Source organism: Crocodylus siamensis, chromosome 13 (genome assembly GCF_052110815.1).
Source record: "Crocodylus siamensis isolate JL-2025a chromosome 13, ASM5211081v1, whole genome shotgun sequence".
Taxonomy (NCBI): Eukaryota; Metazoa; Chordata; order Crocodylia; family Crocodylidae; genus Crocodylus; species Crocodylus siamensis.
In genome coordinates this window covers 6,058,743-6,085,563 of record NC_143407.1, presented here as the reverse complement: position 1 = coordinate 6,085,563, position 26,821 = coordinate 6,058,743, and the positions used below count along the sequence as shown (strand labels likewise).

The following is a 26,821-nucleotide window of genomic DNA, read 5'->3' as shown; positions in this document are numbered from 1 at the left end:
GCTATTAAACAGAACAGTTGGAGATGTTTCCTCTGGCATCTCTAGACCAATGATGATTAATACCAGAAAGTATAATGAACAGGAGATAAATCATTCTAGATATACCCAATTCAATGCTCTCCCTCTAAAGCATCCACTCCTGCCACTGTCAAAGACACAGTATTGGGCTAGACGAACCATTGGTCTGACCTGGTATGGAACTTACAGTCTTATTAACGTCACTTTGCTGTATAATAGGAAAACGTCTTCAGTTTATTAAAAATTGTACACATATAAAACTATTAAAAGCTTCAATTAACATCTACAAAACTAACAGTCATTGTGCCCAACCCCTGTAGCAAAAAGCTTATATGTTGGGGCAAGATTTGCAGTAGAGCAATTCTCTGCTTTATTGATATAACGACAGAAATACAACTTCCTAGAGCAACAGCAGAACTGATCCAAACGCAGCATTGCTAGTAAATACTCCATGCCGGTTCAAGTAAAGGCTATCAGTATTCCTAATCGAGGGATGAGTCTGTTGGATGTGGTGTTTCAGTAGGACTATCACAACATTTTGCCATGCTTCTAAGATATCCCTGAGTGCAGGCTTTCACACACTCTTTCCAGGCTCCTAGGAATACTATACACAATACATGGACTAATGGAAAAATGAAGGGAGTCTACAAAAGGGGGTAGATTTTTCTATAATGCCCTTCTCTGTACACGCTTATGAGACAGAATAGTCTCCTCCCCACCGTAAGTCATGTTCCAGCTTCCAACATCTCTCCTGCCCACTCATGCTGTTTGAACAACTCGCTGGGATTTTCCTGAAGACCATGGCCATGGTCTGAGCTCAGGGATGGTGCATTCCAAAGCTCACCAGAAGAAATGTGAACGTATGCTCTGGCTATGGATGAACAGAAGGTGGACTTACTTCAGTCTGGATTTGCCGTCCATGTTTGGTGAGGCATATTTTTTTTGAGTCCTTTTCATGTTGACCTTTGTTGCTGAGATCTTCCAGTCCACGTCCATGTCAGTGGATGAAAAATCTCAGCATGGTTAGTGATAAGTAGAAGCTGGACTGATGTTAAAGACATGCTCGGGGGGCAGAAAGTGCCTGTGGCTCATGCACCGAAGGGCTGAAAGAGCATACCATTTGTTCACCTCCTAATAGTTCATTCAGGACCTGTTACCCACTGGAGTTTGAGAACAAGGTCTTTTTCCTCACGGGCCACAGAAACTAAGAACACGAGGAAGGTTGCCATCTTAACTGCGGAGGTTGGGTGAGAGGAAGCTGTATATAATGCCCTCTGCTGAACAAGTTGGAGCAGCTATGTAAAAAGCTGTTATAGGAGTTTTCATAAGTCTCCTTAAAATGAGATGTATATAAAATGCGAAAGGGTAATAAAGAACAAATTGCAAGCCACCATCTGCCTCTTAGTGTCTCCAGTTGGAATTCTACAAGCGAAACCCCACAGCTTAGCTTATGTGAGGCTGTATCATGGGCAGCAGTTGCGTAAGGAAGCAAAGAGCAAACTTGAAACAAAGACTTTTCTCAAGCGGGATCACTGCATCCAGGTGAGATCCACCATAGATTCAACGTTTTCTTTTCATAGATTGTGTAGCGTATAGTAATGATGTAATATCACTTTTGACTAGATGGTGAGCCCTGTTACTGCTCACCATGTTATGTGATTTAGAAGCCACTAGAAACCTGCTAGAGCAGCAGGATACATGGAAGCCAGACCCTGACTGTTTGTGTTATAATTCAGTACAGAGTTATTTGGAACCCAACTGCGCCCATGTGGGTACTTCAATTCACTACTGTTGGACAAAGGGAAGAAATCACGAGGTGTCACTTAGTGCCAGTGCATTGCTACTGTTATCAGTCCCCATTGCCCATCCTGTTTTCATTGCCATCCCAAGATATAGCTTACCTCAGAGCTCAGCTCAAGTGGAGTTGCAAGGAGGAATTCCTACAGATCTTGCTTTGGACCCATCTTGTGCTCAGGTTCCTCCATGCTGTTTTGCTGCACGTGTGAATGTTTGAGTGCCTTTGACAAACGGATGTGGTTCTTCTCTTCGTCTCCCAGGAGATTCACTAAGGCCTTCAGGCTGTAAACTCTTGCGTGGTAGACCGGACTTGTTGAGCAGCGAGAAAGGAATTCCCTGAAGTACTAGAGAGGAGAATAGACCTGTTCAGAGCAGGACTAATAGTGCAGGTCCTGAACTCCTATCAGCATCTCATCCAAGACAGGTGGAGCTAAACCAGTGGAGGTAGCTCTTATAAAGCTGCCCAACTGTGAACATGATGAAAGGAGGGCCATTGGCTAGTCCAGTTTGGTGTTCAGGAAGAGCTATATATGCTAATGACCAATTTGGACCACACCTTATTGAAACCAAGTGTATCAAGCCCCTCCCCTACATAAGCTTTGGATTCAATCTAAGAGAAACATCACCTTCAGTGCTGAGCTGCGCATCTCCTGGACTTCCTTAGGGGCATCTTCCATGGTTTTCAACAGCAACAACACCTGGCACTCCAGGAACCTGAAGAAACCATGAGTACCAAAGAGGGAAGCATTTGTTCTGCTCACCAGCTGCTCAGCCTTGGTGAAACTGTCTTTGAACAGACTCCAGCAGTGGGACCTGCCAAACCTCCATCACCCAGAGAGAAATACAAAGAGGTAAAAAAATCCATCAGATCATGCATTCAGTCAACCCCTTTTCTTGCACTGGTTCTGAGGGACCAGCTGGTTGCCTTGTAGAGCTGCTAACCATGATGAGACAAACCGGAAAAGAGCCTCCTCATTATGAAGGCTAAGGAGGAACTTTCAGGGTGAATAAATAGGGGGTTGCGCTGTTCGCTGCGCAGAGGTGAATATTACCCATATGGGTTTATATACCATTGGCAGTTAAGTGGCAGTAGCCTCATGTTCATATTAAATGCAATGGGAGTTGCTAGTTCTTGGCCAGTTTGGAAATCAGGCCATTTCTATCAAGGGACCAAAATGTAAGCACCCGAACTGGGAAATATTAGTTTTATATTTAAAGAAAAATTTGGATGCAGACACATGAGCTTCTACTGCAAAATCTAACATCCTGGCCACAGGATTGTGCTGCTTTCCACCCACAGGGAAGGCAGGGAGTAAATCCATAACAGGATGGTCTGATCTCATGAGTCTTTTAATTACCAGGTGGCCAAAGACGCGTACAGACTCAGCATGATGTTACTCTGACACTTAAGGATGCAGCTGGTTTCATATTGCTTTATGAACTGCAGACACTCCTCAAAGGGTCTGTAATTATACCCTGCAAAAGAAATGGGCATCACAGAAACATTTGCAGCCAATGGCAGCTTAATAGGACAGCAGAGGAACTATGAGAAGATACAGGAGAGATCTCAGTGGTAGTTTGCATTGGTGTGGGTTGGTGACTGTTCGGTGCTTGTCTACATGGGGATCCTCAAAAAACAAAATCCAGATTGACTGAAGGTGCAAACTGAAAACCACCTAGTTAAACCAAATTAAAGTGCTGTGTAGATGCTCTCATTCCAAATTAAAATGGGTTTATTTCGCTATGACTCAACTGTCCAAATAAATTACCCTGAATGAATGAAGAGCATTTTCATAATACAGTTGAATAGTTTATTTGGATTAATTTTTCTCTTGAGATCTCAGTCCAAATCCATCATAAGGTACATCCACACTACAATCTGGAGATGCAACTGCAGCTCTGGACATTCCTGAACTCACGTTAAACTATCCAGCTTGGTTACCTGTGACAATGCAACCGATAGGAATGTGGCTGCAGTGTCATAAAGCTCAGCTCACGCTACCCAGCTAAGTATTTTCAGAGGGACTTGGGCAAGTTTTAAAACTTATGGTGAATACCGTGTTGCTGGCAGCTACCCCCTTCCCATGCAAGCTAGCTTACATACATCTACATGAATGGACGGCAATCACCCGTCTGGATCCTAATGTGAACATTCCCACAGAGACTGAATAACAGCAATGACAGACTCTGTTGGCAAAAGCACCCCTCCAGGCAGATATTAAATGCCTGTTCCCACGAATCATCTCAGAGGATGCCGTCCCTCTTCACAAACCCAGGGCACCGCTTACCAGCATCACAAAGCAGGTCTAAACAGGCTGAATAGAAATATGCCAGGGCAATGATAGTCTCCTCTTGAGCAGCAAGTTTCCAGAGCCACTCTAAGACACTGATGCACTGGGTGTACCTACAGGAGGAGACTGAAGGGCTGAGAGTGGGCAAAACACTAATGGTTTAAAATAATGGAATCACAAAATCATAGAAAAGAGTAATTACAAATGGACTCTCGAGAAACAGTCACCCAAAGGAACAGTCCTAATGAAACCCTGACCTCAAGGACAATGACTGAATCAGCCCTGGTCTAACAGAGGCCATGCTAGCTTGTCTACTATACCATTGCTCTTTGGCAGGTTAAAACAAGCCCACATCTCCCCTCCCATTTGCATCCTTCCTTCTTACTGTTTCCAGGACCCATCTTTCACTTCCATCCTTTCTTATACTTCCCTATTTTTCTATCCACACTCATGCAGGCACCTCACTCTACCTCCCTCCCTTTCTCTTCATATATTTTTCTAACATGCATATTCCAGCTCTAGCCAGTTAACACAGCAAAATGAAATTATGCTAATACTTGTTCTTCAGGAGTGCAGCTTTGAAGAGAACAGAAAGAACCAAATAGTGGAGGCTGGTTTCTTGGAGCTGCTCACACAAGATATGAGCTTGAAAGCCTGTTGAGACAAGAAAGCATCTCTCTCTCTGTGCCCCATGAAATGATTACATCTATGGAACTGTCACCACTAACAAGTGGCCAGAATCGACTTACCCAGCTGGATGGACTGGGTCAGATGACCTAAGCATAGCTTGCTATAAGCCAGCATCTGAGTTAACTGAGCTGTCATGAACAGCCTCTCCCTGATGAGAGTGAAGTTGCATTGGGAGCTTCTTTGGATGGCCATCATTTCATATTTCAGCCATTCATCTTTGTTACCCATATTTTGGGAGAACTGTGAAAAATCCATATATATTGAGATGACCTAAGGCATTAAAAAAAAAAAAAAAGACAGGGAAATGCACCCTATTGAAATTCACCAAGCAGCAGAAAGAAAACACGAGGCTGCAGAAGAGAACATGGTGCGAACAACAGCTCTAAGCTGGATGTAGCACCAGCAGCTGGATGTAGCTCAGAGGACTGCTAACATGGAGGTGTGTTTTACATCGACCCTCAGGGATGATCTAATTGCCACGGAGGAGCATTAGAAAAAAACTTAATTTTTCTGATCAAAAAGCACCAAAGCAGAATGAATTATGACAAGTTTTGTGCTGCCAAAACTCAGTCTAATGATAACTTCTACTGCTCATCATCCAACTCATCTAATGCCTGCAATGTGAGGAAGCAAAAACTTCCTGCCACAAATTAGCCACATGCCATACATGGTTGGATATTGTAAGTTTAGATATTGTTCTAAACTTTCTAGGAGTTTCCTCCTCACTGGGAGTTAATCCCAATGATACTCCCTATACCTGGACTATAAAATACATACTTGCACATTGTTCTCAAACTCCTCTGCCAAATTGATTTCCATCAGGGCTGCCAACCATGAATACTTTCTGCTGGAGGTAGAATCTAAACTGTAGAGCTTCCAGAGCAAAGAGAGGCAACAGATCTGCTGTTTCAAGACAGCTAATGCCTTCTCACTGTCACACAAGAGAAGACAGAATTAACCGTGAGATCACAGCAATTCAAACACTGCACACTAATTAAATAATAAGAGATCAAGCAAAGGTGCCAGGGCCACTTAGAAACACTCTTGAACAGAGCGTGCCAATCACGCTTATTTGCATTCAGTTTCCATGGTGATGTGCATGAATATCCGTCAGGGAACAAAGGCCGAGACCCATCTAACCGCGAGTCTCCTCTTACTCAGTGTTCTGGGCCTGACGCTGTCGAGCGCGAGATGACAAGTGCTTTGACTCTTCCAGTAACAATCTGAAGAAGGCTCCAGCCCCGGTACTGGAAAATCCCTTATGCAAGAGGCAGAGGGCCCTCTTAATGAGTTTCTTCGCCAATGAGATTTGGCCCAGGTTGAAGCAGACCTGCGTGGGAGCAAAGAGCAAGGTAAACACTCCGTGATATCACTGCATCGTTGCACTTTGGGGAAAGAGCTTGGAAGGTGCATGAGACTGAATGGCACACGCGGTATGTTAGAACAAGAGTGTTGAACTGGGGTCCAAATAAAGGGATTGAGCTGCAAAACCAGGGAATAATGAGCTAGCAAGATACCGGGTGAGAGACAGAGCGAGAATGCACATTTAGATAACACAGCTTTCTGTGGCCCGTGCCATATGTGAGCACCTCAGGAAAGGTGAAAGCACAGTCCATCATGGCAAGATCCGCCTCTGCAAGGAGATGCTGAACTAAGAGCGTTCCCCAGACAGTGGCCAGGAGTAGATGGAGCATGGGGGTAGGGAACACATGCTGGGCCACTGCTCTGTCCTAATCCTCGCTGTGCAGCCAGACCCCACTGGGGTGGTCCCCTGCTCCCTCGGTGAGGGAAACACTGGAAGTGAGTGCGGCTGGACCACAAAGCCAAGTGGACTTCTGTTTTTCTTACATTATTGTTAATATGGCAACTGTAAGGATAAAGGGGTGTGGGAGCCCCGCTGATGTTCCCTGAGTGTTTGGGCAGGGGACAAACAAGCTCTTGGGGAAGGCAGAGACGGGCAGTACCCGTAGGAAGCTTAGCATCTTTGCAGAACCTCCTTAAAGGTCTAACTTGCTTCTTACCTCTCCCTTGAGCCTGCAGAAGATGGCTTCCTCTAACTGGCTGACCTTGAATTTGTGCATCTTTTGATATGGGAGCATCTTTAATACTGGCATTTTCTTCTGGTTGGTAGCTTTTTCCAAATAAAAATATGCCTCAAAACAGAGAGAGATATTGTGAGATAGAGCCATTTTTTGATGAGAGCATACACCCCTGATTCCCCTTGTGAGAGGCCAGAAGGAGCTTGTCCAGGGTCAGTTTTAGTGTTGGGTCAAATGGAGAAGCAGCAATTCATATACAAGGAAGCTAACTCACCATGTAATTGTTGGACAAATATAAGGAAGCAGCTGCAGACTCCAGGAAATAATAAAAGGCCATGGGTCCATCATCCATCATCATGTAATGGTGTGCTAAAGCATAGACCACTGACTCCACAGCCTCTCTACATTCACAAGGTGCAAGGTTCCTGGCTTCCACTTGCCCCCTTTCATGATCTTCAACGATCTTACCCACTCTGTCCAGGAACTCCTCCTCAACCCTGTGGAAGTAGAGGATACTGGGAGAGGTTGCTACAACCCAGTTTAATATTGCCAGTGGAGTCTACTGGGGGGAACTTATGAGGATGAGGAGCTCAGTAGCCAGTATTAGTACATGGTTGCCACCTAGTGCAGAGATACCCAGCACACAAGATAAATTAAAAGGACAAATTATTTCGCTCCCTTTAAATTATCCAACAACCGCTCCCCCTCCCCTTCCACACACACATTAAAGCAAGATCTTAAGTAGTCAAAAATACAACCATGAAAGGAAGGAAATGCTTGTCTTTAAGGCACTGGACTGAGACTGGGAAGATGCACAATACCTTTGGAAAAAAGCAGCAGTAACTTTTTATTTCACAGCTCTGATCCAAAGTTTCCTGGTGCCAAAAGGAGTCTGCCCATTGACTTTAGCAAGCTTTAGATTGGAGCTCAGCGGGGGCAGACCTGAACCAGCAGCTGGACATAAGAAGTTTTATTCCTTGATATCCAGCCCTCGTTTCTTGAACAAGCCAGCCCAAGGACTGAACTTGTTCTTTGATTATCCAAGCGGTCCAGGATTCTCCATACAGTACCTGAGATGATCATCTGGCAAACCCTGCTTATTCGTGAATGACTTTGCCCTGTTCTGTACATTCTCTGAAAACAAAGATGAAAATAGCAGTAGTAACAACAGAAGTAACAAATAAGCTGAATGAATCTTGCTCTGGCTCCCTGCAGTTCTTATTTCCTAGGGTCACTTAGCTTACAGGCTTTTTTTTACTTACTTTTGTGTTGCAGCTTGTTAAATAACTGGTAAAATGCACCTCAGGGAAAGATATAAAGTGATGGCTTATTTCTTTATAGATTCTGTAAAATACTTTGAGAAAGATTAAATATAAGTGATAAGAGATTTGGCCTCTAAAGTCAAACTTTGCTGTTAATTTTTCATAAGTGCATTAGTTAGCAGCGTTCATATTTGAAGTTGAAGTCAGGAGAACGTGGCTGAAATCACAGGGGGGCAGAAGGCAGAGTGCATTGGCTACGGTACCAGTTTGAGATCCTAGACACCCATGTTCAATTACCTGTTTAGCCACAATTTCTGTTTGGCCTTAGAAAAGTTACTTAACCCTTTTGTTCTTCATTTGTGCAGCATCAGTCCAGTTAAGATCATGAGGTTCTCAGATCTCATGATAATGGGAGCCATACAAATAGCTAAATGACAATAGAAAAGTTAATACATGTCCTTCTACACACATTGTTCTTCTGCCTGCCTGAGCAAGGGGATTCTACCTTCGTGCAAGGCTGCAGGAGCATCGACGGGGAGCTCCTCCCTGAGGGAGACATCAGTCCTCTCTACTACACCACCTGAATGTTCAGTTTCCTGACCTGTAATAGAAAAGATAAAACACTCCTCTGTATTGAGAATGTTTCGTACAGACATTTCCTTGCTGTAACAGTGACTGAAGTTTTGTTACGAATCAGGTCTCCCTATTGCAAACAATTATCTTTACACTTATCTGTGCACCTGGTAAGTACGTTCAAGAGGCACCGACTGTCGACTCCATCCCATTACGTTACACTCAGCCATGGAGCTACCTCCAAGACTGACCTATGTATGCGGACCTTTTGCATATTTAGGACATTATAGACCTGCCACGAGCCTGGTGCAGTCAGCCAGTGGATGACTGAGCTCTATGTCGGCCGTCTAAGAAGGATCATAGTTGGAAGGTTAGCTGGAGGTTCAGGTCTTCCAGCTTCCTTTGGTTTGGCGAAGGTAGGGAACTCACTTGCAGGGTTCAGATGGAGAAGCAGCACCTCACAGGATGTAAGACTTGACATGTCACAAGTCTATCAGTCACTCAGTACATTGAAGTTTTATGCCCCAGAGTACTGCAGATATCGTCTTTGTTTTTATAGGATAAGTTTGAGTTACCACCTCTAGACATGCATCACTCTACAATACAATGCCCTTCAACATGTCATCTATCCCACTGTGACATTTCTGAAGTGCTAACCTTCTGGATTTCAATATTTACCTTGTGCATGAAGAGCTTCAAGCCTCTTCAGATCGTCTTCAGGAACCAGCAGCGCCTTGTCCTTATTCTCACTGCCTGGTCCCCATAAGGATAAGTCTACATTGCAGTGTAAAGGAAGTAAGGAAATAAAGTCCCCTCCACCACAGCTGTTACATTTATGAGCTTTGCGGTCTAGGAAGATGGTGCATCTGTCATGCAAGGCCCTCTTCTGATCTTCTAGCAGTAGCTCATAGGCTCCTTCCCGTAGAAGGGGAGCACAGAATCTCAGAGCCCTCCCCTGGTTTTCCAGACAGAAGTGAACAGCAGCTCCAATATCTGGAAAACAACAAGTATTTCTCCATCATGCCACTGCCTTAAAATCTCTTTCACTGAAAGTCACCTAGACTAGCTGTTCTTCCGGCACCATTACATGATGGTGGGTGGAAGCCTGAGGAAAGCAGGATTTGTTCTACTTGTTTTCAGAAGTGCTGCAGCCCCTGATGCGAGTGAATCCAGCTGATTGCAGATCCTCATGCACAACTCTGAGGATTCTCAGTGCAATTTCCCCACTCCCATAAACATGGAATAGGAAGATAAAAAGGGGGTCACTTGAGCTGGTCAGTGACTACTGAATTTATATGTGAGCAGGGATTCATCCAGGCTCCATTGATTTCACCGAGTCCTAGACTAGGCACAAAATAGTCTCTTTTACTTATTGGTGCCAGCATAGGGCCCAAAGAGAGGTGAACAAAGCACTGCAAAAACATCCCCAAGAAAACTAGAAATAAAAGCCCTGCTTACCTTCAGCTATATCTGATCCCATTGTCTGTGTCACTGGGGAACCCAGATATGTGCGCAAGTGTCCCCAGCCTCTCTTTTTTCCTACAAACTCAAATACACGGGAATTTATCAGGGTCCTGAGAGTGTTCTCCATTTTCTCACTTGGCCACACCGTAAAGATGAAGCACAGCAGCTCTGCTGTAAAAATATGGCCAATGACAGCTGCACATTTAACCAATATCTGCTCAGAGGGGCTGAAGCTGTCCAGCTGGAGCACAGGAATCTCTGTAAACATAGAGAATCATCTGCTATTATTATATCCGTGTGCAGCGCACTATTCAGCCACCACATCTCTGTGCAGAACATCCTAAAGAGTGACTTGCCTGTTCTCACTTATTTTTACACTGAGAAAACTCCATTGACTTCAGTGACCGGCAAAAGTGAACCAGGCCTGAAGCTTGGTCTCTAATAAACCAAGGCAGGCGAAGCTAAAAATTCACACCATGCGGGAGCCTGCCTATTCCAGCCTATGGTGCTAGTTGTTTTGTGTGATAAATGCCTCCTGTGTAAGGGGAGGCCTGAGTCTACGACTCCAGCCCTCCTCTCACCTGCAGGTTTTCAGAGAACATCATTTGCTCGTGGCTCGTCAGCGGCAGCAAAAACCAAGTCCACCCCAGGTACAGAAGTCCTGTCTGAGTTCCCAGACCCCTCTTCTTTATCAAGTAAAGCACTCCAGGAACGTCCTCCCTGCCTCAGGAAAACGTGCTTGCTTACCCTGGCCTAAAGCATTCAAAGGAATTTTCAGAGTGAAATTACGTACTGGGCTCGAATTCACAGACGGTAGGGTCGGAAGAGACCTCAACAGATCATCGAATCCGACCCCCTTCCCTGGGAAGGAAAGAGCGCTGGGGTCGGATGACCCCAGCCAGATGCCTATCCAGCCTTCTCTTGAAGACCCCCAAGGTAGGGGAGAGCACCCCCTCGCTTGGCAGCCCATTCCAGATTCTGGCCACCCTTACTGTGGAGAAGTTCTTCCTGATGTCCAGCCTAAATCTCCTCTCTGTCAGTCTGTGACCATTGTTCCTTATTACCCCAAGAGGTGCCCTGGTTCCTTGCTGCACCCCCCTAATGAATTTGTAGGCGGCCACAAGATCATCTCTCAGCCGTCTCTTGCAGAGGCTGAAGAGATCCAGGTCCCTTAGACTCTTCTCATAGGGCTTGGCCTGCAAACCCTTAACCATAGGAGTGGCCCTCCTCTGGACACCCCCCGCCCCGAGGTTGTCCACATCCTTCTTAAAGTACGGCGCCCAAAACCGGACACCGTACTTCAACTGCAGCCTAACCAATGCCACAGAGAGGGGAAGTATCACCTCCTTGGTTCTGTTTGTCATGCATGTGCTGATGCATGATAGAGCGCAGTTAGCTTTGCTGATGCCTTCATCACACTGACAACTCATGTTCATCTTGGAGTCCACTGTAACTCCAAGATCCCTTTCTGCTTCTGTGCTGCTGAGAGGGTCACTTCCCAGCCAGTAGGTGTGCTGGATATTTTTACACCCTAGGTGTAGCGCTCTGCATCTGTCCTTGTTGAACTGCATCCTACTGTGTACTCCCCACTTTTCTAACCTGTCCAGATCTGCCTGCAATCATTCCCTACCCTCCAGTGCATTCACTTCACCCCACAATTTAATATCATCTGCAAACTTGGACAAAGTACACTTCACGCCCACATCCAAGTCACTGATAAAGACGTTGAAGAGTACAGGTCCAAGGACCGAGCCCTGCAGGACCCCGCTGCCCAAATCCTTTCAGGTCAATACCGAACCATCTACTACCACTCTCTGAGTGTGACCCCAAGCCAATTTGCCGCCCACCAGACTGTGTAATCATCTGCTGTGAATTGATTTAAGGTACATTGTAAAAGGTTTTTCAAGTTCACTTTGGCATATACGTAGATAACGCCTATCACTCAGGAGACCTGGGTTCAATTCTCCACCAGATTTCCTATGAGGCCTAATGCAGGAGGCACTTCAGTCTCCCTGGCTGTGTCTATATGAGACGCTTACCGCACAGTGGCTCATTACTACTGTCCAGTAGTGTCATGAAGCACAAACTGTAACACAACACTACTGCACAGTAGTAATGAGCTACTGCACAGTCAATGTCACCATGGAGCTATGCGGGGACATTACTGAGCAGTAATGCCAATTATGGCACAGTCGTTTAGTACTTGGGTCTGCAAGTAGTATTTAATGACTGCACAGTAGCAAATGCGCAGTCAACGTCTCATGTAGACGTAGCCCGTTTCTGAATTCCCCATCTTTCAACTGGGGACAGCGGAGCTCTTTTATACCAAGGGGTTGGGGGGGATGCTGCGAGACATTAGAGAGAGCAAGGAACTCAGACATGTGGCAATAGCAGCATGGACTGTTTGAGTACCTCAGACAAATCCGTGAAGCTTTGATCCAACCCACCTGGAACTGGTCAGGGACATGCGAGTGAAATGGCTGTAGAAGGAACACATGAGGTGCAAGGAGCTGGGGGATGAAGTCCCCCTGAAAGGTTGTTTCAGTCAGTGCTAGTGGAAAGGGGCAGCTGCTCATCACCACCTGCATTGCTACTTTACTGGAATGAGAAATAACACTAAGCAGATTGATAACCCAAGAGATATTTCAAGGCATTCCCTTAGATTTCATAGACATCAGAGCTGGAAGGGACCTCGGGAGATCATCAAGTCCAGCCCCCTGCCCAAAGGGCAGGAAGTCAGCTGGGGTCATAGGATCCCAGCAAGATAAGCATCCAATTTACTCTTGAAGGTGTTCAGTGTAGGTACTTGAACCACCTCCGCTGGCAGGCTGTTCCAGATCTTGGGGGCTCGGAGAGTAAAGAAATTCTTCCTTGTGTCCAGCCTGAAACGGTCACGCAGGAGTTTGTGACTGTTCGACCTCGTCATCCCTCGGGGCGCTCTGGTGAACAGACGTTCCCCCAGATCCTGGTGGTCACCCCAGATAAACTTATAGGTGGCCATCAGATCACTCCCGAGCCTGCGCTTTTCCAGGCTAAAGAGTCCCATGGCTCTCAGCCTGTCATCGTAAGATCTGTTTTCCTGACCTCTGATCATGCGTGTGGCTCTCCTCTGGACTCTCTCAAGCTTCTCCACATCCTTTTTGAATTGTGGAGCCCAAAACTGGACGCAGTACTCCAGCTGCGGCCTCACCAAGGCCGAGTACAAGGGGAGAACGACGTCCCGGGATTTGCTCGAGAAGCATCTATGGATGCAAGCCAGCGTTTTGGTCGCTTTACTAGCCGCAGCATCGAATTGCAGGTTCACATTCATCCTGTGGTCAATGATGACCCCCAAGTCTCTTTCTTCTGTAGTGCTATCCAACGTAGCACTGCCGAGCCTATAAGGGTACTGCAGGTTTTTCCTCCCAAGGTGGAGAACCTTGCATTTTTCGGTGTTAAACACCACCAGGTTCTCGTCTGCCCATTTGCTGAGCTTGTCCAGGTCAGCCTGGATCACCCGCCTATCTTCTGGCGTGGCTGCTTTGCCCCAAAGTTTGGTGTCATCAGCGAACTTGGCCAGTCCGCTTCTGACTCCAATGTCCACATCGTTAATGAAGATGTTGAACAGTATGGGTCCCAGGACAGAGCCTTGAGGGACCCCTTTAGGGAGAAAGGGAAGTCCAGGGCTTGGGAAACTAGCCTGGGACTCAGTTCCCAGCTCTGCCATAGGCTGTGTGCAGCCTTTGCAGGTCACTGGGTCACTGTCCAGTCCTTAAGATGTGGATGATAGCATTTCTCTGTATTGCAAGGATACTGCAGGGCACCCAGACCTTACCCCAAGAACACAACAGTGCTAAGAGAAGGCAGATAAGGGGAAAGGATAGAGTTCCATTTGAATCATGCATCCTTTACAGAAAGCTGCATGTTGGCTTGTCTAGCAGAGTCCACAGACTTTCCTATGTGGTTTTTGTGCCCCTCCCGCCACGTTGCGCTCCAGATTTCAAAACTGTGCTACGGCCTCTTTGTCATTTGTTTTTGGAAGCGTATGCAAGAGACCCTAGGAGCACCCCAGACCTGTTGCTCACCCTTCAGTCTTGGTGGGAGCAGCATGGTATCCAAGTTGACACCTTTCTTGACTCTACAGATGTAAAGCTCTCTCTCCTTGACAGGAGGCATTTTGTATGGTTTCGATGTGATGGCGATGACTGCAGGGGGAGAAGAAATTGTATAGCAGCATGCTACAAGGGCACAGTCCGAACTATGAAGTACTATGAAACTATGAAGCAAGCCGAGTTGTAGAACGTGCATTGGTCTATTTATCTTATTACAGTGATCTAGAACAAACCTTTCTTTCTTTGCTCTGCATTTCTTCTACCAGCCACAAAAAGGAAACTGCGAGCACTCAAACAGTACAGAGACTGATAGGCCTGGAGCCAGTTTAATTTCACAAAAAGCCCCCTACCGCAGTAGCTTTATTGAAATGCCATTTGTTTCTTCTTACAAGCTACCACACCTCAAATAATGACACCAACAATAGTAAACAGTCAGAGGACCATTTTCCTATCTCTAGCAGAGAGTTCATATTACTAAACAGCTCCGTTGCATCATCTATTATGCCCCCTTCATTGAGAATGGCACCTGTACCGACCCAGAAGACGGCTGAAACAAAGATAGAGAGGACCACATGTGTTTTTACATGTAGCTGGGTGAAACATTATGAGAATTAGTGTTTAAAAATAGCCAGAAACTGATGGTGTGATGATTTCAAAAAGCTGCCTTTGTGCTGAGCCCATTTTGCTGATCCTGAGTAAGGAGACGTTCAGACTACAAGCTGAACAGGACACAACAAATCCTATTCTATATAGGTTCTGAGACTGTCCACTATGTTTGAGTGCCTTCAGTAGCATATCAAGTGGCCTGATTAACATCTGGCACACCTGTGACAGCAACGCCTGGCTGCTTGGCTAGGTTTGAGCTAGTGACAAAGAAGTGACAGGCTTTCTGTTTCACTAGGCACTACCTACCCATCCAGCCCAAGCCTCCGAAAGGTCTAAATAATATAAAATGGGGATGTAGGCAAGAAATCTGAGCCTGCTGGCTAGGAAAAAGCTATGGCATTTGAATACATCTTACCAGACAGGTTAGACCACTTGTTTTCTTCTTTTTCTGCCTCTGCAATTTGACAAATCTGAAGAACATCATTGGCAATGAGATTCAATAATAACTCCTTACAGTAGAGAGGGATCCCAAAGCTTCTTTGTATAAGGAACCTTAAGGAAAGATTTTAAAAGTCCTCACTTCCTAATGTAAGCATCTTCCCGTTAACACGCTTCATATATTAATATTTAGTTGACTTTGTTTGGCATTTTTTTGGTCTGCTCATGATTCACCAATTAGCAGAAATGAGCAATAAAAACTAACATCCTGGACTACCTGATTGGCCCAGGCATGACGGAAATGACCAACACAGGAAGTGCTCTCCAGATTAAGGACTGCCCTAAATGACATGTCTGTGTTAGATGGCAAATTGAAAAAATTAAACCACACAAGGAGAACTTTATCTTTTATACTCCAGCAGATTCTTGTCCCTGGGCCTGATTCAGGTATGTCCATAACACGTGTTGCTTTACATTTCTGCTTAGCTCCACAGAAGACAGTGAAACTGAAGTAATCATTAAAGGGGAGCAAGTGCTTAAATGACTTCCTCAAGTGGATCCCACATCAAGAATAATACAAAGGCATATTTTAAACAGAAGCGTAAGGACACCGGGGTTATGTTCCCAATTTTACCATGGTCTGCTATGTGGCACAGGGCAAACCACATAATCCCCTGCACGTGTAATCCATTTAGGATTTTAAATAGTTTAAATTGCCTGGAAATTCCCTTTGCAATTCCCTCCTTAAATCATGTGCAGCCAATCCGGGAAATAGCAGGAATGCAGAACAGGAACATGGAGCAAAGCCAAGGGATTTATCTGCATTCATGTCCAATGCTCAAATTACTGTTGGAAAGAGCTGAATGCCTTTGTAATCAAACAATATGTAATGTGTAGAGGCTATTCCCACTGGCCATCAGATACCATGGCCCTTTCTACTTTCATGGATCATCAGCTTTGTGATGTCTTTGTGGATTTACCACCCCACTCCTCCCCTTCTCAAATCTAGATAGAAAAAGACACTTACATTTTCAGCTCTTGGGGGATGCTGATCACTCCCAGGACCTGACAGGCCATCTCTAGGATCAGGGAGGGTTCCAGCTCGCAGAGAACAACAGTAGTGGTTTTGGGGCTCTTCAAAATACTTTTTGCAGCAAAGCAGGGGATGAGCTGCTTAGAAGGGAAAGGAACCAATGACATGATTATCCAGACAGGGACGTGCGAGAGGAGACGTGCCAAAAAGTCCCACGAGGCAGGATCAATGTAATGAGCTTCATCAATGATAAAAATGAGGGTTGCTTCCTTTGCTGCCTGGAGAAGAAAAGAAGGGGATGACCATGTTAAGTCACGCTTCAAGCTGAGAGAAGAAGAGGACAGAGAAAGACAGAGATGTGCCTCAGGTTTGTTTATTGATTGCCACCATCTTCCACCTCAAACTGAAATCTCTTCCCCTGCCCCAGTGGAACCCAAAAGTTAAAACTCAATGGGCTAATTCCCCAGCTATCAGTATAGCTCCACTGAAGTTGATGCTGAGGTCCAGTTAAACCCCCTGAGAATCTGCTGCTTCATTGCTAAACCAGCATTTACCTTGTGGGGACACGAATTCCTCACCAAAGATACAAAGACTCAGAATGGAAAATCAGGAGAGTTCTGTATGAAACCATAGATGGGACTTCGAATGCACCCAGCTGATTGAGGAGCACATATCTCAATGATCTTTTTTCATAGAACGTGTGCTTCTAAATCACATAGGTACTTTTGAAAATCCCTCCCAAGTCGGGAGCAACCATCACTGAGCACCTCAGGTTCAGGGGATCTTGCGGAGTCCTTGAGGAAGGTGGCGTGGGTGGATGGCTATCAGAATCCCTTAAAAGGTAGCCGATTGCTAACATTGCCTATAGCCTAGTTCAGGTTTCGCTCTACCTGCCTTCTAGGAGCGTCAAGGCCACAGACAGATGGGGATAAACCTGCTGCAGGCCTAGCTGACAGCTGGCTCTTCAGTTTTATGCCGTAGAATTTTATGCTTTTAGATCCACAACCCCAGATTCAGTCCCAACTATAAAAAAAAATCCAACACGGGGAACAGCGTAACACTTTCAAGTCTAACATGTCCTTTGTGTCTAGTCTGAGGCATCTGTTCCTCCCATTTCCACAGTGATGGGGCTCACTCACCTTCTGCAGGACTTTGAGGAAAAGCTTTTCTACTTCTTGTTGTTTTGTCTCATTACTCATGTGAGCAGCCTCAGCTGACATGGGGAACTGGTCAGGAAGAGAAAGGGTATTTAGCAACAGCAGCTGCAGGCTTAAAAGTAATGCACACTAACATCAGTCCGACGAAGAAGACATTTCTGGTGTAACGTGACAAATTTGCCCTTTTCCTAGCTTTATTTTAAATAGTGCTTTCTGCTAGATTAATTCAAAGCCAGGGGAAAGACATAAACAGCACAGAGCAAAATGAAGAAATAAACAGAACTCTACTCTTGCAACCTGCTTATGCACACAGGATTATGTCCCATACAGCAAATCGTTTCCCCATTACCTTCACAAGGAACTGATCATTCAGGAGGCAGTAGAGGTTCTTCTCCAGCAAGCCAGTGAGTTTGCTCTGAAGGACATCTTCTCTGTCGTAAGGTCTACAGGCTCTGATCCCAAAGAATATAGCCATAAGTGACCAGATGGCACTGAAAGACTCCTCGATATGTACTTTGGTTAGCTCTAGACATGTCACCCTGTGTGAAATAGGAAGGTAGCTGAGAAAAATCTTCCCTGCAGTGAGAATATGCTAGGAAAGAGCATGCAATTATAGCTCCAGTTCTACCGTCTTCTATAAATGAAAAAACAAAACAAAACCCTGATCTATCTGGAGATCTTTAATACAACAGGTCTGCTTCCATATCTGGTTTCTGCCCACATGTTAAACACTGAGGCTAGCAAGTGAGCTTATGAAGCATCTCCTGGTTATTAAACTAAGATGAATCAGGCTTATAGTTCCCAATGCCTCCTCGTGGCTGGTTACAGAAAACAGTACAAGGAAACAATGGATAAGACTTCAAGCCTGGTTTTATAAAGCTCCCTCTCAGCATCTTATGAAGCTACTTCAGAAAGGCCTGCTTCCAAAGTTGATTAGTCATTTCACTGTTAGGCACATCATCTAGAACCACACTGAACAGGCGGCAGGGGGCATCTCTTAAGGATATGCACATAATACAGCATAGGGTTTGATGATGATAGCAATTCATAAATTTTAAGGCAAAAATGGACTTAATTACTCTAACCTCCTAACCAGAAAAGCTCACCCAGTGATCTTTTTGCATCAAGCTTAAAATTTTTGTTTGAGCTATTGCATGGCTTCCTGAAAAAACACCCGGTCTTGATTTAAAATATGCCCCACTTCTTGCGGATGGTTTTTGCCAACACACGGGCAGGGAGCAGAAACAGCCACGGCAAATGGAAAGGAAATGAGTTAATGTAACTGTTGATACAGATGGTCACACAAAAGGATCTCTGTTGTGGCTGGGAGCTGACTAATCCTCCCTCACTGTAACTACAGGGACTAGGGAGGGATGTTATATCCCGAACTGATACATCAGTTGTGAACCAGTGAAGGTTTTCACGTAACATTACATCTGGACATACATTCAAATGCTGAAAATTTGACCTTGCATTTCTGCTGAGAGCCACTACGTAGTTACACTGAATGGTTGTGATGGTTTTATAAAATTTTGCACTGCAACCATCATTTATGATAGCCTTAACCATTGAAAGGACTGATCTGGCTTTGTGGCCAAGTGGTTGCGGTGAAGGGATTCTGATAAGTATGAAAGCCACCCTAGGAAATACCTTCCCCTCAAAAACTAAAACAGTTGCGCTTGTGGTTTACATATACCGCTGAGTTCCTGTCAATAAGACTCTGCATTAGGGTAAGGGATACATTAGGTGTAGCACACTTCAACCAAGGGATGAGGAGCCATTGCTGAAGCTGGCGATTGGAATAGAAGCAGTTGCTAAAATTAAGAGAACTAACCTGTGATTCTCCTTCTGGGCTAAGTAGTTTATTTCAGCAAGTAGTCGGCTTTTCCCATAGCCTGATGCTCCTTCGTATACTATAACGTGGCCTTCTTTGCATCTCAGAAATAACTGCAGCGTGGTCCAGAAAGTTGTGATCTCGGTCTCTCGACCTTCCAAAAGAAATGCATTTTATAAGTGGTAAATTGTTTCCTCTAGCCTAACAGAACTAGAAGCAGCTGTCTGAAATTCCCTTATGCATCAGCCGTCTAGGCATTGCTCAAGAGATACCAGAGGAAAATAAACACTCCTTTCATGCTTGGGGCCTAAGCAAATCCTTTCTCAGTTTTCCCAGATGTTCCTGGCTTAGAGATCTGAGTTCTGGTTCTTTTTTTGGCATGGCAATATAATGCCATGCCACCAGCCAGAGGTGAGAGCTTGTGACTCTCTCAAATTATAGGCTGGCCTTGTGTCACCTTGTGCTCCGTTTGAAGCAAGGGTGCTTTGCAAGCCACCTGTCTCTTAGCCAACACCCCCCCCCACTGCAGACGGGGGATGGCTGAACTGTGGACATCTGACAAAGGGTGTTAGTGAAAATCAGAAATAAACTTTTGCTTTAAACACAAATCTATGGATATGACTTTGCCAGTTGCTAGTCCAGGGGCAGGCAATTATTTCGGGTGGAGGGCCGCTTACTGAGTTTTGGCAAGCCATCGAGGGCTGCATGACAGGCAGCCCAGGGCAGATAAATATTAATTTTCTACATTTTTAAGGGCCCTGTCAGCTGGACAGAATGGCCTGGTGGGCTGCATTTTGCCCACCCCTGTGCTAGTCAGTAGAAACTCCCTTTCTTATTTACATCCTTTCCCCCTTCCTCACCTTGGGGAATATTTTACATGCTATTAAAAAGCTGTGAGAACCTATTATTCACTTACCCAGTAAAGGTTGATTTGCATCTCTCTCCTTGGTAAAGCCCGACTTTGCAACCATTCTAAAAGGAGAGAGGGCAGAAAAGGAAGAATTAACCTAGTCTGGATGGTTTTACACTGGAAAATAAATGAAAACAGAAGATAGGCTAACAAGAAGGGCTATAAGCCTCTTCTCTTCACCTCCAAGCAGGCAGAAGAGCTTGATAGGCTCATGCATTGGCAATCCATTTCTAGTCCCAATGAAAATGCAGCAAAGCCAGAGAATACTTGAGACTGTGGCTTGGGTAAGACCTGTGCTTTTCAACATCTTCCTTATCAGGACACTTTTCCGTACTGGCATGACTGCCATTTAGCTGGGATCAGATCTTTTTCCCTCCCACCTCCCCTGCCCCAAATGGCAAACGCAGGATGGTCACCACCTCCTGACACCTGTTTTCAAGCTTCCAGGGGTTAAAGAAAGTTTGCTTCTCTCCCTTGCTTTGTAGCGAAAGGAACCCACAGGAGCGGCTTACGGGTTTTTCTTTCTGCCAAGATATTCATACTTGACTTCAGAGGTCACAGCATCATTCATCTCCTCGTCTGGAAGCTTTTTAAAGAAACGGCTGGGTAGCCCAGATTTTGAATAAGTCACTTCGTCACAGGCTATCAGCCCCGGATACAGCATCAGCATCCTGGCAGCCATCTGTACCTTTGAGCCAACAACTGGCAAGACAGCAGAGGGAAAGGCAGTGAGAGAGCTCACGAATCCCTATGCATGCACAGGTGACACAACAGACACAACTCTATCGTACCTGTGTAGTTGTGTCTAGAAGGATGGCCAACGACTCCACAAAACATTTGTCCACTTGTAATCCCAATGGAAACAAGCCTGAAATACAGCCAGAGCAGTCCCATTGATTCTGTCTTGCCAAAACACCCAAAAATAGCTGAATCTTTTTCCCTCTTTGTGTGTTATTAGTGATCTAAGGCCACCACAGGACTTGCCACTACTGTTTAGGGCTCTTATAAATAGGATTGCCTCCTTTATCAACTAACAAACACTCTGATGAGTTCAATCACTATTATCACGTGCTGATTTTGGAGCAGATGTGGTTTCAGGCCCCTGTCTGTTGGAGACCAAAGATGTCATGACACTGGAGAAATCTTTTCCCAGCAGTAATCTATTATTTCTCTTACAAAACAGCAAGAGAACATTCAGAGCTACAACAGCAAGGTTTGAAAAATCCCCATGGATTTTAGTCAAGATGCAAATGTTCATATATCATAGTGCAAGGCAACTTAGCAGGGGGTAGAAAAGTTCTCTCTCTGGAGCAGACTATTTCAGCATTGCAGGGTTTTTGCACCATCCTCTGAAGGAAACGGTGCTATTTGTGGATATAAAAAAAACGGACAGGCCATTCATAGGTCTGTTAATTCGTATGTCCCTAATGTATTTATTTTCAGATGCTGCCTCATTATTTTTATTCCAAGCATGAGTGATGTTGTCACTGTCCAAGACCTCCAGCAGCACTACACAGCTCCACTTAACCAAGCCCTGCTTGCTCAGAAAACAGTCAGTGCCATTCACAATGGGAGGTTAAAACAAATGAACATTTTCCCCTAAAACTGAAGTCCTGGCAGTTGACATGCAACAGCACCTTGGACAGAAGTTGAACTTGGAGAAAACAGACTAAATTAAATTAGCTTGAAAACAGACAAGGCAGAAAGGGGACCCAGAGTTCCTGAATGTTGTACAGCACCTCTCTCTCCTACCACAAATTTGTCCTCGAATATCCCCCAACCATCCTCATAGGAGAACCTGCACTTTTCTTTGGTATGATGTGATGTTTCTTGGGCAACCCACCACAAAGCAAATGTCATTAAACACTAAGATAGCTAGTCTCCCCAGAAGACAACAACCGATTATTGCTGCCAGCTAACAGGGTTCCTCCGCTAACTCAAATGACAGACATTTGTCCTGCAGTGCTGACAGTGATCAGCTGAAACCCTGCTAACGAGCCATGCACTTACTCGAGTTTCATGTGATTTTCAGAGAAGAAATCAGAGAGTCTCATTGCAGTATCTAAGACTTGAGTACTCTCATCCATGCTTTTATCACCTGGCAGTCCAAAAACACACAGAAATGTGCAGCACTGCTTTGGAGAACAGAGACAAGGTTTCATTAGCGTATGATCAGTAGGTTAACAGGATATGCTAAAAAAAATTAAACCAGTTGTGCCTTGCACTAGTACAAGTATCAGGGTCTCTCTCAAATTCTAATTAATTTGCATTCTAATGAGCTATTAAAATGGTGTATTGGGCATATGCTCACAAAGAAGTCAGAAACCAATGGAAATGAGAAAACGGATGATCTGGTGATTAAATAGGCTGGGCCAGGACTCAGGAGATCTGGATTCAAATCCCAACCCTGCCAGATCTCCTGTATGACCTTGAGCAACTTATTGCATCTCCCTCTGGTCTTCAGCTGCCCATTTATTTAAAAACAAAAATGGGGATGGATATGGGGATGATAGATATTTCTTCCCTTTTGTAATTTAACTGGTTGTTCCTTGGACTACGACAGCATCTTACTGTCTGTATGCCTGACATCTGGCACAAACGATTCCCAAATCTAACTTGATGCTCCTACCTCCTTTTATGTGACAAGTGAACAACAAGAAGTACTGCCTCAAAGTACCACGCACCTATCTCCCTTTGCATCACAAACATCAAGTGTTTCTTACTCTCAAACAGATACCACTGTGAGAATTTCCCAGGCTGCTGGGTACCTGGACAGGCCTCTCCTTGCCAGATTTGCAGCATGTCTCTTCCCTAGCTCCCACAGAGATCTTTAGTACTATCAGTTCGTACTGCCTACAGCCGGGGAGCTCCATTGTACTCACTTTGCCAAACGTGGAGATTTTGAGAATTTTGCCTCTCGAGCTCTCTATGGTACCAGAAATGTGCACAGTGGCCTCCTGGATTGATCTGCACGACTCTGGCATTTTTATGCTCTCATAAAATTGCAGTTTGACAAAGACAACAGTTAATGGCCGAAGCTCAGAGAAAAACTTCAGTGGCTGATTATCATCTATCTGGAAGACAGAGAAATTCAGGGAAGCAGCTGAACCCTTCCACAAGCCTGGGATTTTAACTTTGCCTCAGTGTTTGTGGTGGGACTTAGGTCTCTATCTGAAAAAGTATGTCCTACCTTTTCCAGAATATTTCCCACCACAAACCTCCGTAAGGCCTTTTCATGCTCAGAATTGGGAGACAGTATCGAGGCATTTCTCATCAGGACTAGGAAAGGAAATAATGCTTCATATTATTGTTTTTTCCTCTTGGTAAATAAAAGACATCTTGCTTTTCTTCCAGGGACCTTGTATTCTTGCTAGCTCAGAAGCTGGATACGGGACGCTCACCTTCATTGCCTGAAAATTTTTGTAGACTGCTGATCCACTTTCCACAGTGGCAAGAATAATCTTGATGCAGGTTCTTCACATACCTCAACTGAGAAAAATGAAATTGTAGGCAAAGTGTAATTTCCAATCCACCCAAAAGGCTTCTCAATAAAACAGGCATAAACAGAAGCTAGGATCCCCTATATATCATCCTTCACTATGGCTGCCTCATATATATTGATCCCCAGTTTCACTCAACTATTCCCGCACATGCCAAACTTCCTTGCTACACTCAACCCAGTAGAACACATGTATTGTCCAAAGTACTGAGAGCCTCCCACTCCCATTGATTTCAATGGGATCTTTGGGTGCTCGGCTCTTCCAAAAGTCAGACCAAAGGATTTTAGAATGATCTGACCCATTGACCATCCATCAGGAAAGCATAGCTAGCCATCAAAATAAACTTATCACTACTCAGAAGCGCTATTTTTGCCACCTCTGGGATTTCCTGCAGACAGAAGACGTCCTGGAGCAATTTAAGGCTGTGTACTTAGCATTGCACAAGGCAAGAGAACTTAAAAATTTCCAAATGCACAGGTCCTCACCCAGCAAGATATGGAAACAGTTGCAACTAGCGAACCTTAAAAAGGGAACCCCCGTGTACACAAGCTGGTCCGATATTTTTTGATTCAAATCTTTCTGAAGTTAACGAGCCTTTTTCTCTATTTATTTCAATGGGCTTGGAAGGAGGACCAAACGATGCACCTCACGTATAAAAGTCATGGATAGAAGCATTAAGGGAGCTCCCCTACCTTCACAGCCTTTTGGCCTGGGATCTTTTTTGCTTCTAAAATATCCCGTTTACACAGCTCCCAGCAGTTTGGTGAGAGAATCACCTCCCAAGTCTCTGCTAGGCTTTGCGCAAGCCGTGCATCGTCCACCTGCTGGCCAGTCACCAGCAAATACTGACACTTCTCATCCCCAACAATTAGCTGAGAAACGTGGCCTGCAGACAGCCCTGAAGAGAAGAGAAATGGGTGAGATGTATGCTTCTTTGGGACCCAGATGGCTAGCATGTATTTCTGGCATCTGGCATAGGTACCAATCTTCAGCTGGAGCTCCAAGTCCATGCTGCTGCAGGTGTATTCAAACCACCACTGCATACGCAAACTGTATTCTGCTACTAGCGTGATGATGTTACTCAGCTGGCTTCGGCTTCCTTTCCAGAGCACCAGTAACCCATCCCCTGCAGGAGACAGGGCAGAGTACAATGGTAGATTGAGACCAATCTTGCTCTTCTCACTTGTCTTAGGTCCCAGATAACACCAGCTGGAAATATCCCACTGAAGTCAATGGGAGCTTTGCCAAAAATCTGGCTATAAATAATAACTACTGATTCTCCTTCAAAGGCATAGTTCAAAGCAATGAATACCTGTAAAGTTCAAGATGTCACCTCCATAAAGAAGCACACCTAATAGAGAAAACAAATGAGAAGAGAATAATGCCTCCTTCACACAGCTGCTTTCATCCAAAGAGCTTTGCAAAATGTAGGCGGACACAATGACTTCAGCATCACTGTGATAGAACAATTTTATAATGCACGGTAAGACTGCATAACAGTGGGGGGCGGGGGGCATAAAAGGAAGAACCTCATTTCCAGGAAGACCCAGTGGGGAAAACCTTGAAAATTTAACTGTGGTAGTACTAAGACTCCCTGGTCCATATCAGAAACTTCAGAATAGTTAGTTAGAACCATCTTAACAGGGAGCTGAGTGAATACTTTATCCTAAAAAGGGATCGGGGGCAGAATTCCCACCTGGAGAACCAGCCTTACAAGAAGGACCGGGATTCCTGACAAGAACATCAGTCTGGTAAACCCAGGTTGGGTCTCCATTTCTTATACTAAGGTAGCCCTAAGCAGTTCATTTCTTGTTCCATCTAAACCTAGGATCGTACTTACTCTGCAAGAGCTGTCTTATGAAACTATTGAATGCATCGCTGCATCGTAGCCATTGCGTCCCACTAATCCTCCACAGCTTTTCATGGAGAGCCGTGAATCCTACGGCAAACCAAAACAGAAAGCCAAGTTTTCAAAAGAGAGTGCACCTTGATTGTTGTTCCAAAACGATACTAAGCAGATGCCCATAAAATGATAGAGGCCAAGGCAGGTCTCAGATACCGCAGTAAAACACTTCCCATTACAAATTCAGACAGAGGGGATTAATGGTGAATTTGGCACGTATGGGAGGAGACGCTGACAGTGCTTTGTAAAGATCTGCATACATCTCGCTTCCAGTTTGCAGTGCTCCTGCTATTCCAAGCTGTGGCATTCTTATGAGCTCTATTGTTATTCTTATCCTCGTGACGGCACTGTGGGAGGATTAACACCCACCAACTCCTAGACTGAAAGCACCAGTCTCATCTCCAATCATGATGTTAAGCCAATTTGCACCTTCCTGTTTAATTAGAGCAAAACCCTCTCGGTATGCTGTGGGATTTAGAAGAAATGCATTGAAAACTCAGGAGACCCTTTACAGCAAGTTTTACAAGGCCAGCAATAGTTTTGCATATAGGATATACAAGGGGACGTGGCCACAAAGCTTGACGCTCACCCATGTACCTGGCAGAGGATGATAACCAAAGGGAACTCTTTTCAGTGACAAACGTGCATAGGAACCTGCATAAATAAGATTCAAGGACAGAGCTAAGTTCACTGAGAACAAGGCTGAGAAGTGAGAACACAAGGCAGAATGCCCTTTGGGCTGCTGACAAACTGAGGTGCTAATGGGTGCCCCTCTCCAGAAAATACAGGCAAAGCTTTGGTACAGGCACTCCCAGTTCCCTTACCTGTAATCTCTGCACAAAGCAAGACCCCATTGAAGGTCTCTACGGAGGGCAGTGTCCGTTGAACAGAGCAACGATCATTATACAGCAGCAGGTCCGGGAGAAAAGCTGCCAACTGCACTAGCCTGGATGGGAAATTCACCCCAGCTGCTTCCCTCCCCTTGTCAGGGGACTTGCCAAGAGCCTTCATCTCCTCCACATCCAGAGGAGTCTCGCGTGCAAATGGCGCTACCTTTATCTTCCTTGGGACCCTAAAAATCAACTCGCTTTTCCCTCCCTGCAGAGGTTCAACTGATGCCACTTCCTTCCTCTGAGGGCACCAGACGAGGTGCCCCATATCCTTCTCTTCCCACTGAGAGGACTTCCTTGGCGCTGCTACCCATTGACCCCCCTG

General features: G+C 45.1%; 2 protein-coding genes across 2 annotated transcripts; both read right to left on the bottom strand.

Annotated features, from left to right (window-relative positions):
• Positions 1 to 176: 176 nt before the first annotated feature.
• Positions 177 to 14,289, bottom strand: LOC149853762 (adenylate cyclase type 10-like). The gene is made up of 15 exons (XM_090025391.1): positions 14,199 to 14,289; positions 10,129 to 10,392; positions 9,349 to 9,663; positions 8,603 to 8,698; positions 7,906 to 7,969; positions 7,110 to 7,332; positions 6,818 to 6,949; positions 5,954 to 6,126; positions 5,574 to 5,727; positions 4,856 to 5,066; positions 4,664 to 4,760; positions 4,104 to 4,219; positions 3,174 to 3,291; positions 2,442 to 2,637; positions 177 to 2,159 (listed from the first exon to the last, which is right to left on the bottom strand). The coding sequence occupies exons 1-15, from the start codon at positions 14,287 to 14,289 to the stop codon at positions 1,959 to 1,961; spliced, it is 2,451 nt and encodes an 816-aa protein (XP_089881517.1). The 3' UTR covers positions 177 to 1,958.
• A 922-nt stretch (positions 14,290 to 15,211) lies between these two features.
• LOC149853761 (adenylate cyclase type 10-like) lies at positions 15,212 to 26,617 on the bottom strand. The gene is made up of 9 exons (XM_090026338.1): positions 26,431 to 26,617; positions 24,686 to 24,829; positions 24,396 to 24,601; positions 23,086 to 23,277; positions 20,892 to 20,905; positions 17,809 to 17,911; positions 17,442 to 17,528; positions 16,297 to 16,580; positions 15,212 to 15,383 (listed from the first exon to the last, which is right to left on the bottom strand). Exons 1-9 carry the CDS (start codon positions 26,615 to 26,617, stop codon positions 15,212 to 15,214), a joined length of 1,389 nt encoding a protein of 462 aa, XP_089882464.1.
• Between the last annotated feature and the right edge of the window lie 204 nt (positions 26,618 to 26,821).